The sequence below is a fragment of the Leptopilina boulardi genome, unplaced genomic scaffold, assembly GCF_019393585.1.
Source record: "Leptopilina boulardi isolate dan_hultmark-lab unplaced genomic scaffold, ZJU_Lbou_2.1 LbouV2_371, whole genome shotgun sequence".
Lineage (NCBI taxonomy): Eukaryota > Metazoa > Arthropoda > Insecta > Hymenoptera > Figitidae > Leptopilina > Leptopilina boulardi.
Window position 1 is genome coordinate 117662 of NW_026137942.1, and position 12800 is coordinate 130461.

A 12800-nucleotide genomic window follows, 5' to 3' on the forward strand; every position below is an offset into this window, starting at 1 on the left:
GCAGGTTCAATTTTCTTTTCACACATTTATATATCAGTTACGACTGAAAGGAACGTAAAATAACTTATCCAACATATGGTATGACGTACAAAATAAGAACATCTTGTCCAGAATTTTTCAAAACTATTAGCATCCTAATAAAAAACAGCAAATACATGAAAGTATGGTAAAGTTTAGAGGACGAAGTTTGATGAAGCAGTATTTACGAAGTAAACAAACTTAGTTAGGTTATAAATTGTGGGTTAGAGCTGATCATAGTACTTTTGTAAGTCAGTGACAGAAAAAAAGGATAAAAATTATGGAAAAGAAGATAATCTGGAAAAACGAATGCTAACGAATTTGATCAAACTTTTGCTGGTAATTACCAATATAAGAACTTTGATAACATTTTATACTCTCAAGAAATTACTAATATCATATAAACAAGGAGAAGTACTATTCAATGGAAGCGTTAGAAACTATCTCAATTGCGATTTGCCTAATTTTCATTATCTCTTCATTGCCTCAAATGCTAATTGAACAAGCAAAGATGGCAATGTAAAAATATTTTGATGTGATGAAGATCACAGTGAGCACATTTATGACGTAGATAAATCTGATATGCTAAAGTGGACAGAAAGTCAATAAATGGTAACACAGAATATTTTAATGTATTTTAGACAACAATGTCACGAATGAATCTGTCATCGATCAAAGCAGAAGTGTTTTTGAGATAAGTATGAAACAGTTTTGTTGAAAAATCACCGACTGGCTGATTATTAGGACATTACCTTTAGAGCTGGGTAACAATCTTTACAAGTAACTTTTATGAGATCCGAAAAGAAGAAACTGACACCAGATTCGTAATAAGCGACCCTAAAAATCCCGGAGTACTGAATTTCAAGCAAATTCAAGCAAGTTGTAAAAAATGGTCCGCCATATTGGATCCGCCATTATGAATTTTGAAAAACTAACATCAGATTCATAATCAGCGACCCTAAAAACCCCCGAGTATTGAATTTCAAGCAAATCCGAACGATTTTTTAAAAAAAGTCCGCCATATTGGATCCGCCATTTTAAATTTTGAAAAACTGACCTCGGATTCGTAATCAGTGACCCCAAAAACCCCCGAGTAGAGAGTTTCAAGCAAATACGAACGATTTTTTTAAAAAAAGTCCGCCATATTGGATCCGCCATTTTGAATTTTGAAAAACTGACAGCAGATTCGTAATCAGCGACCCCTAAAACCACCGAATACTGAATTTTAAGCGAATCCAAGCAGGTTTTAACAAATTTTTTCGCCATATACTATAATCTAAGTAGGTGGTACACTGGTGTACCGCTGTGCTTCAAAGGGTTAACCCTTTGCACTGTAAAAAATGAATATTTTTTTCAATTGAGCCAAATAATGTTCTGAAACCTTTTAAGAACATGGATGTTCAAATAATGTTTTAGAACATTTCTAGGCTGACATGGAACGTTCTAAAACGTTTTTAGAACGAACATGGTTTTTTTGCCTACTGGGAGTGCATAAACAAACATTAGAAATATATGGGACGAAATCGATTTTTTTAAACCCATTAAGGCCCACAGATTACACAACTTTTCTAACGTCAAACTATAACTATTGGATTCATAACATGAGCGAAAAAAGTTACCCCTATTATTTCTTGTTGTGAAATAATTTGTTTATTTAATTTTTTTAAACAATTTAATAAAAAGAAATCGATTTTTAAAAAACCAATAACACCATTCGAAAGTAATTATTTATTGCAAAAAGATGTGGACGAATAAAATAGATGTAAAGAGAAAAGTTGATTATTTTTAAATGTTCTTTCAAATGGGGGTATTTATTTTTCAAAATCAATATTTGTTTAAATTGTTTAAACAAATTATTTTGAAAAAAGAAAAGATAAGGGTAACTTCTTTTGGTTATGCTATGAATCCAATATTTAGTTTGACATTAGAAACGCTGTGTAATCCATGGGCATTAATATCTCCCTTAAATGGAATTTTGGAACCCAAGTGTGTTACCCAGTAAAAAATAAAAAGATACCAGAACTGGGGATTCCGGTTACGAGCTCAATAGCTAGTAAATTTCGGTATCCGAAATGACTATAACCCAGATAGCACGGAAACTTGCAGCAAGCTTGCGGCAAGCTTACCGTGCAAGTTTGTCTGTCTGAGCTAGCGAAATGTCCCACCCAGGGCAAGCTTGCCGTGAAAGCTTGCTGTAAGCTTTCCAGGAAAGGTTGCTGCAATCTTGCCATGAAAGATTGCTACAAGATTGCTGCAAGCTTACTAAGAATGATTGCGGCAAGCTTGCCGTGAAAGATTGCTGTAAGCTTATTACGTAAGGTTGCAGGAGCATTTTAACAAGCTTCTGGAAAGGTTGCTGCAATTTTTAAAAAATACATTTTAAATTTAAAAAAAATTTATTTGTTTTCTAAATTTGAAAATCCTTGTGACGTTTATTATTATTAATTATGTCCTGTTTATTTTCATTTGGAAACTTAACGAGAAAATTTTCGAAACAAATTTGAGGGGACTGGGAATTGAACCCGGGTTCGACAGACACTAACTAAAGACCCTAACCGAGAACGTACTCGACCAACTATCAGAGAATAAAAAAATCTTGCTCTTAACCCTCGACTGTTTTTATGAGTTGAAAAACAGTTGAAAAACGGCGGGCTTTTTCAAAATGCTTTTAAATATAAATTTTGTGTTTTATATTTTATTTGTTAATTAATCAATGTTATTATTGTTATATTTTATGAAATTTATTTAAAATATGAAAATACTTATTGAAAAGATGAATAAAATTTTTTAAATGTATTAAACATTTGTTAATTTAATAATAATATTTATATATTTTATTATATACTTACTTTATTTATCATTTTAATTTCTAGTATTAATTGCCGTTATTTTTTCAATGAAATAAATATAATAAATATAATAAATAAAATCGTTTTTTTTTATTTTTATTAAATAGGCCATTCAAAAAAGAAAAAATTCGATATCGTCCCATATATTTCAAATTACAAATATAATATTCCACATTTGTTTAATTTAATCCAGTTTTAAAATGGTTTTAAAATAAATACGGGTTAAGAAAATTACTAATTTCGTTTTTTTACAATTATAGTGTATACTAAATATATACATATATAAATAAATATTTATACATACATGTTAATAAGTAATATGCCACTTTTTTCAACATTTTATGCCACTTTTGACACTATTTTTCACTGAGTTAGTGAGTCCGAGGCCTGAATATGCAGTAAATAATGTTAATAGATTATCTCATAAATTAATGAATTATTATGCAGATCATATTAAAAAGTAATGATATGGAGCTTATGATTAGATATGTCACTTACTACTTTGGTCAAATAATTCATCTTCTTTATCACTGTATTCCTGGGCAACGGCTAAAAGACCACAGTATAATTGTTAATGAGTATTTGTAAGTTTTTTAAAATTTTTAATCATTCAAAGACGATAAAGACCTGTTTCTGAAAGTGCGACATTATAGATTAATACACATTTTCTTAAGAGGTTGGTACCACATTTCAGTGACTTTTTTAAAACATTTTTTTACCTAAAAGAAGGGGGTTTAAACTATTAAATATTTATATTCTTTATCTATTGTGGATTATCTTGCTGTCTTGCATGGCTAACTAAAAATACTCTTACTTGTGATTAGCGGACACCATATCCTCAATTTAGGTAATCGAAAAATAAGATTTTTGACATTTTCTTGAAAAGTAAACTTGTCGCTATCCTCCAAACTACGATAAACTATTTTCGATGAAAAAAAACAAAATGACAGACTTTTTTCATTTTTGACCTTTTTTTAAACTTAAATTGTTTTAAAAAATGGTCAAATATTAATAAAAAATTATGATTGTAGTTCTGACGATAGCGGTATATATGCCATAAAAATTTGAGCTTAATCGGTGCAATAGATTTTTTAGGATGTCCGCCAGGTCAAAGAACATAGTTTAAGAAAAAGCAAATTTATGAAAACATGTTATTTTTCAAGAAAATACCCCCTTACGCTTTAGGATATATTATATACATGTATATATGCTTTTGTATCCATATATCTGTAGTTTTATATAAATCTATATAGGTAGGGTGTTGTGGGGTGATGTGCAACAGTTTTTTTCTTATACACACTTTAAGTCATAAAATAGCGATACAATATCAAAAAGTGAGTATTGCATATCACCCCAAAAAAGTGTTGCACATTCCCCCAAACACGCTATTTTGCTCGGAATAGCGTGACACCCACATAATGTAAATAAATCACACAATCTTTTCGGAATATCAAAGGCACTCAAAAAGCTAACTATGCAAACATATTTAGCTATACAGTGATTAAAAACAATGCGTGATATCTCCACGAATGTGATGCGCAAAAAAAACTTTCAACATAAGAAATGTCACTTACTTTTTATATAGTAAACAAGAGGGCGCGCTATCTCGTGTGTTATATATATATAAGAAGCTACTGTATTTTACGAGAAAAGTTACGAAAAAAGATGTGGTACTAACCCCTTAAACAATAATATTAACAGTTAAAGAAATTTCACTATTATGTATATGATGTTAAGTTTAAATTTTTTTCCACATTTTTGAAATAACAGCCACTTTATTTACGTATTTAAAGTGTGCTAAACTGTACATTATTTCACTCCTGCTATTATTTTACTCAGACGAATGTAATAATAGAAACATCAGTGGTAATAATAGAAGCGAATGTGGCGCCATCTCTTAGTGCAAGAAGCAGTTAAGTGGCAAAGTGTGCGCCTGGCTGTGGATACCGCGTACTTAACCTATTTTACGTATTTAGAATCAGACAGCATTCCTCGTTTTATTTCAGTGATTGTAATTTGTGTTTATTTTAAAAAATGAGCGAAAACGAAGCATCGTTGCTGCTGCTAAAAAACTGCGCCAATGTTTGCTTCCTTCTAAGTCAAAAGCAAAATACAAGGCTGAATACAACTTATTCATTATTTGGATGGAAAAGAATAATGTCAAAAAAAGTAAACGAGAGTGTTGTTTTAACGTATTTTGGTCAATTAGCTGAAAAATATAAACCATCGTCACTATCGGCTAGATATTCAATGCTTCGAATGAGTCTTAACCTCAAAGATAAGTGTGTCAAACTAGATAAATACGCAGAATAAGCAGCATTTTTAAAACGTAAATCTAATGGTTACAAAAGTAAAATAGCCGGAGTTTTTACATTGGAGGAACTAAAGAATTATCTTGAAAAAGCTTCCGATCAGGACCATTTGTAAAAAAGGTAAGTAGCTTAAAAAGACCTATTCTTATTCTATAATTACAGAGGAAATCCACTAACATATTTAAATCTGATTTTAAACATTTTAAATTATTTATGTTGAAAATATATATTAAAACAATACGACGCCCCCCGTTGATAAAATGTTTATTAAAAAGCCAGAGGAATAAAATGCTAATTCAAAAAAGAGTGATATAAGATTCTTATTGAAAATTTTGTGGAAAATGATTCTTATTCAATTGTTTGTGTAATAAAATGCTTATTGAAGTTGCGTGCCATAAAATGCTAATTGAATCCAACGTTCAATATGAGGCTTATTCAAGCAAATATGCAATAAAATTCACAATGTGTACATAAGATTCAATAAAATATTAAAAAGAGTTCTACATTTTTTATTTTTAAATTAATGTTACGTTCCGAACTAAACGTGGTTTTTAAATAAAATGAATTTTATTTACTTGAAGGTAATAAGGCTGATTAATCAGGTTAGTAAAGCATGATATTTATTTTATGTAGGATCGTGGTCACTTGTCAAAACTACGGGTTTTGCGTTACAATAACAAGTCAAATATTCCCTTTTATGACATTTATTGTTTAAATAATAATTATATAGTAATGATTATACAATAATGATACAAGTTTACAATTCTTTTACATACTTTTAGCGATGAAGTCGGCTAAATCCATGATTATAGCTTAGTCGTTATAAATTGATAAATTTGGGAAAAAAATAATGCAAGATTTCTTTAGTAATTATAGTTATAAATACGACAGTTATTTCTATTAAATTATTGATCCTAAGTGTTAATTTGCTTTTCTTGCACCTATTGGCTATCAGGAAAGAACTATGTTCTAAGTGAAAAGTGAAACTAACTTGCACCTATTGGCTATCAGGAAAGAACTATGTTCTAAGTGAAAAGTCAAACTAACTTGCACCTATTGGCTTTCAGGAAAGAATACAATAATTAGGGCGAAAGTAAACTGAAGGGTCGCTCAACGATGTTAGAGATTGCACCGGAACTTTTGACAAGCTTTATGGAAAAAGCTCTTGTTTATATACTAGTCGATTATGCTAATTAGTGGGAAAAATGTCATTATTGAGGAGGGGGTGATGTATAAATAGAATCGCTTTCCTTATATGGTAATGATCTACATCGCATATATGACTTGAATCTCCTTCTTTCTGAATTCTCTCTTTTATATGCTGACAATGGGCTTTTGTAGATCATATTACACTTGGATCTTTACAATCTTCACATTCTTCACGCGTATAAACAAACAAGCTCGAACTTGTTTCACATTTTGTTTGAATATATCTTATTTTTAGCTTCTCAACTCTCTGAACTTTTATGGTGAAAACGAATGTCATATCTCTTTTGAAATCGATTTCGTTTCCACGCTCTATTCTATCAATATATGTGTCCTGACGCGGTGAAAGGGACCTTATGGTTTAATTGCAAATTGTACTTTAAATGTTCATAATAAAAAATGAATTGAACAAAATAATTTCTAATTTTTGGAAATCAAATTATTTGAGTTGCTCTTTCATTTCCAAAAACTAGAAATTATTTTGTTCAATTCGTTTTTTATTATGAACATTCAAAAGTTCAATTTGCTATTATACCATAAGGTCCCTTTCACCGCGTCAGGACACATATACATAAATAAATACATTAAAATAAGACATATAGTTTAAATATAGTAAAATTATCATAGAATTATATGAAATGTCTTATTTTAATGATAATTTTAAGGAAAATTAGGGAAAATTGTTACCGGGATGTAACAATTAATTTTAGAAATTTCATAAAATACGTTGAGTAACATTAATGATAATTCTTAATTTTTAAATTCAGGAATCTACAACCATCACAATCTATTAACTTACATATTAATTAAAGAATAACTCTAATGTCACCTTACGTTAACGTTATAATGTATTAAAAGTGGAATTAGAATTTTATTGCATATATGCTTGAATAAACCTTATATTGAACGTTCGATTCAATTAGCATTTTATGACACGCAACTTCAAAAAGCATTTTATTACACAAACAATTGAATAAGAATCATTTTCCACAAAATTTTCAATAAGATTCTTATATCACTCTTTTTGAATTAGCATTTTATTCCTCTGGCTTTTAATAAACATTTTATCAACGGGGGGCGTCGAATAGTTTATTTATTCTATTAAATTTACGAAAAATATAACATTACTATAAACTATCTATATCAAAACATTTATAGGTTATTCCAATTGTTGTAATCAGCGGAGCCTGCAGATCTGAGAAGTTACCGTCTTTGACCGTAAAAGATATACGAAACCGAGAGGACGTCATGATAATAACAATCATCAAAACTAAAACTGGAATGACAAGGACTTTTACAATCGAAGAAGAATTTCTGTAACCACTTTTCAAATATCAAGATCTTCGTCCTGTAAATGCAACTACAGATCACTTTTTCATCAAATACAGGAATGAAAAATGTATTAATCAAAACATCAGCATAAATACATTTCCAGCTCTTCCGAAGACAATTGCAACTTTTCTGAAGTTAACTGATCCCGATTCTTACACTGGTTCCTCCTTTCGGAGAACATCGACCACCATTTTGACAGATACTGAAGCAGACCTTGCTCAATTGAAAAGGCATGGCGGATAGAAGTCGACATCAATCACTGAGGGATATATAGAGAAATCAATTGGTCAAAAAGGCAAATAGGACAATAGATTTCGGGAGTAGTTAATGTCTCTCATTTAGATACTAAAATAGTTAAATCTAGCGATATTCAACGCTGAATTTGAATTTCAATAACAGTTTCAATAACACATCTTACTTTTAAACTTGATGAAAGATTTCATTCAAAAAAAGTATTATATTAAATTAAGATTTATCTTTAATGCTAAAATGCTAAAGCTGATTGCGAATAAGTGTTTTTATACGTATAATATAGATTCGAAAATACTACGAAATAATAAGAATTTATTTTGAACGTTAAAATAACTCATAGATTTTTTTATTTAATTAATGTTATTATAAGTGTAATTGATAATATAATAAATATTGCAAATTCTTAAACAAATAAAGAGTTAATTATATACAAAATTAAAAAAGAAAAATTTGTTATTGTTTTTAAATAAAATTAATTAAGAAGAATTTAAAGAAAAAATTCAAGAAAATGCATTGCAGATTAGCCAGCCAGTGTGACATGCGCATTTTGAGTTGCGCCTGTAGGACCGTAAGTAGGCCCCACGATGACTCCCGTGTCGAGATTCGGCCCATGATAAAAATTTGACAATCAGAGGCATTAGGTGCAATGAACAAATTAAATAATAAACATTTGGTGTTTGCGATGATCCTTACCATGATCGACTGGTTATATTAATTAGAATCTAATTACGTTTCGTTGGTACATTATTCGGAAAACGTGAATTTTCGAGTCTTCTCCGACAAAATACCAACCTGGTAAAATAAACAGGTTTTTCAATTTTTGTTTCGATAATAATAATATTTTGTACAAAGAATATTTGTCTCCATTTAAACAAAAATACAATTAGTTTAAATTAATTAATGGAGAATAAGTTTGAGCTTGACAATTTTCTAAAATTATTAAAGTAATTTTTCCACGAAACGCGATTAATAATTTTTTGGTTTCGGCGAGCTCCAGAAACGACTTTTCGTGCGTGGTTAAATAGAAACCACGTCACAACTTCCCCGGACATAGCCGAAACTTACTTCTTCCCGAAATTGGTTTGTGGTCAAGTACCGTTCCCCTTCGCCAGGTTGGGTACCAAAATTTTTTTTTTTTAATTAAATCTCTCTCAACACAACCATTCTGGCAGAGTTACTTCCAACAGAAAACAAAAAAAATCTTCTTTAAATATTATTCTCTCCTGCAGTGACCTTTCTACTCACCTCATTACTGAACATTTGTTACTCCGACTTTATTGAAACAATTATTGTGTACTCGACGAGCTTTCCAGTTGACAGGGTCACGAGGAAATTAGGGTTTGGGAATTAATTGATGACGTTAAATGTTAAATAAATGTTGCAATCTTGTAGACCGAAGGTCCTAACACGCGTAATACTGTGAACGGACCTTGATTCTTACCTCCGAATTATCTCGTGATTCACTTTCTCGCGGACGATTTAACCCCTTCGTGCCCAGGCAAAACTGAGCATATAAAAAAACGAAACTAAAGTGGTTCCTATAGTTTTTGGGGTCGCTGATTACGAATCTGGTGTTAGTTTTTGAAAATTCAAAATGGCGGACGAAAAAATAAAAATTGTTCGGATTCGCTTGAAAATTGTCACTCGGGGGTTTTCGGGGTCGCTGATTACGAATCCGATATTAGTTTTTCAAAATTCAAAATGGCGGATCCAATATGGCGGACGAAAAATCAAAATTGTTTGGATTCGCTTGAAAATGGTTACACAAGGGGTTTTTGGGGTCGCTGATTACGAATCCGATATTAGTTTCTCAAAATTCAAAATGGCGAATCCAATATGGCGGACGAAAAATCAAAATTGTTCGGATTCGCTTAAAAATGGTCACTCGGGGGTTTTCGGGGTCGCTGATTACGAATCTGATATTAGTTTCTCAAAATTCAAAATGGCGGATCCAATATGGCGGACGAAAAAATTAAAATTGTTCGGATTTGCTTGAAAATTGTCACTCGGGGGTTTTCGGGGTCGCTGATTACGAATCCGATACTAGTTTTTCAAAATTCAAAATGGCGGATCCAATATGGCGGACGAAAAATCAAAATTGTTCGGATTCGCTTGAAAATGGTCAATGGGGGGTCTTCGGGGTCGCTGATTACGAATTTGGTATAAGTTTCTCAAAATTCAAAATGGCGGATCCAATATGGCGGATGAAAAATCAAAATTGTTTGGATTCGTATGAAAATGGTTACTGGGGGGTTTTCGGGGTCGCTGATTACGAATCCGATATTAGTTTTTCAAAATGACGGATGCAATGTGATGGACGTATTTTTAAAAGTTATTAACAAAAAAAATCCAACGCACTTCTTGCGGAACCTCAAGGGTGGTGTGGAAGGCCGTTACAGACATAAAAAAATAAACTTCTATTGCTGTTATACTTTTAACTTATTTTAATTTGTTTAATTTAAATTAGTTTCAATCGATTGTTAACGATTATTAAAAATTGATCTGCAACATTGGATTTAAGACTCAATTTTTGAAAACTAATACCAAATTCGTAATCAGCGACCCCGAAAACCCCCCTGTGACCATTTTCAAACGAATCCGAACAATTTTGATTTTTCGTCCGCCATATTGGATCCGCCATTTTGAATTTTGATAAACTAATACCAAATTCGTAATCAGCGACCCCGAAAACCCCCGAGTGACCATTTTCAAGCGAATCCGAACAATTTTGATTTTTCGTCCGCCATTTTGAATTTTGAAAAACTAGTATCGGATTCGTAATCAGCGACCCCGAAAACCCCCGAGTGACAATTTTCAAGCAAATCCGAACAATTTTAATTTTTTCGTCCGCCATATTGGATCCGCCATTTTGAATTTTCAAAAACTAACACCGGATTCGTATTCAGCGACCCCAAAAACCCCCGAGTAACCAGTTTCAAGCGAATCTAAAATGTTTTAAAAATTCGTCATTTTTCATAATTATTTATATTTTTTTCTGAACAATATAAATTTTTAAACAAAATGTGAGTTCCATTTTTTGAAAGCTCTATCCTTCCTGAAAAAAATGCACCAAGTTTGAATAAAAAATATTTAATCTGTTTAGAGTTCTGGAGGTTTTTGTAGGTGGGACATATATGTCCCATGGGCACGAAAGGGTTAACTTGTATTTTGCACATTGTCCGATCTCCTTCGTGAAATACTGTGTGTATCCATCTTTTGTCATAGTTAAACCTTTAAAAGCTTGATTGACGTATTCGGTTCCGATGTGTGAAACCAAGACTTGTAATGCTCCCCATCGGATTAGAATTAAGTCTTCGAACGCCTTGATGATCGTTTCCGCGTTAGCTTTGCGAATTTGAGCTAGTTCTATCTATCGCGTATAAAGATCTTCGAAAATAACTAAGTATTAGAAACCTAATGAGCTTTTGGGCCAAGGGCCCATCACGTCTTTAGTGATGGTGATACCTTCGTGGTTTATGAGAAATCCTAAATATCGTGCAGTTGTTAAACCGAACTTGCTTTTTACAGGATTAATCGTAAGGCCCGCTTCTTGTAGATGATCGATAACAATCTTTAACCACTTTTTATTATCCTCAAAAGTCTCGGTCACTATCACGATATCGTCCAGATATGCGTAAACGTATGGTTCCATTTCCGGACCGATAAGGGAGTCGATCAGCCTTTAAAAGGCGCTGCACAGTGGGCGGAAATCGCAAAAAAGTGACCAAAAATCGAAATCAAGAGGAATTCTTATAAAACCTTGTATTCAAGAGTTTTTAGGGTCGCTGATTCCGAATCTGAAGTCAGATTTTGAAAATTCAAAATGGCGGATCCAATATGGCGGACGAAAAATTAAAAATTCATCTAATTCGCTCGAAAATCGTTACTCGGGGGTTTTCGGGGTCGCTGATTCCGCATCTGAAGTTAGATTTTAAAAATTCAATATAACGGAATTTGTTAGTCCGGTCTAAATTGATATTTTAAGAACTACTTGTCATTAGCCTGCAAAATTTGACATAACTATTAGCAGTTTCCAGAGTCTACCACGTGGAGGTTACAGGTTTTTAAAGACTCCATTTTTTTTTGTATTTTATTTAAAAAAAAATTTTTTTTTAAATATTTTAATTTTTTTTTTAAATTTTTTGATTTTTTATATCATGTGACATATTTTTACTGATGGAATAAGTATTTTACAATATTATTCCTCTCGTAAAACCACCAGATTATTTAAGTTCGAGTAAAATTTCAACACTTCTGGGTTATCATCATAATCATCTTCATCATTGTCATTATCTTTGTTGTCACCCATTTGGTCAGATCTTTGGCTTATGACATTGAAAGTATTTTCCTCAGGAATTTCTTGCAATGCAAGTACTTCAATCACTGCAGGTGGAAGTGGCAATTTTTTTTATGTAATCGTACAGACAAACTGAGAGATGCTATACGTGGATCTGATGAATCCATGGAGCGGTAGAACATGTCTTCCATTGTAGCTTCTCGACTACATTTTCGGCTGTTTTGTTTTCGAAAAGATTTGTAATTTTTGTTTCGAGCTTCTGATGCTTCTTCTGCAAACATTCCAACAGGTAAAATACTGTTTTCAATAATATGATTGCCGTGTATGAGTATCTTGTGCAGCGTTGCTGGCATGTAATACCAATTGTAATCTCGAACATAAAGTTTCGCTGTTTGATGACACAAGACTTGAAATTTGTTCGAGTCGATCGGAAGATGGCTAGACAGAGCAATTAGGATTGTTGAAAGGTTACGAACTAGCTCTACATTCAATCCTAACAAGTTAGCAAAGACCTCTGGATTTTCAAATGCTCGA

General features: G+C 31.9%; 1 protein-coding gene across 1 annotated transcript in view; it reads left to right on the forward strand.

Annotated features, from left to right (window-relative positions):
• Positions 1-3319: 3319 nt before the first annotated feature.
• Positions 3320-12800, forward strand: part of LOC127287515 (odorant receptor coreceptor-like) — a 120821-nt gene continuing 111340 nt past the window's right edge. Inside the window, exon 1 of the mRNA XM_051314504.1 lies at positions 3320-3451. Coding sequence (XP_051170461.1) covers positions 3336-3451 — 116 coding nt within the window. The 5' untranslated portion in view covers positions 3320-3335. The remainder of the gene's footprint in view (positions 3452-12800) is intronic.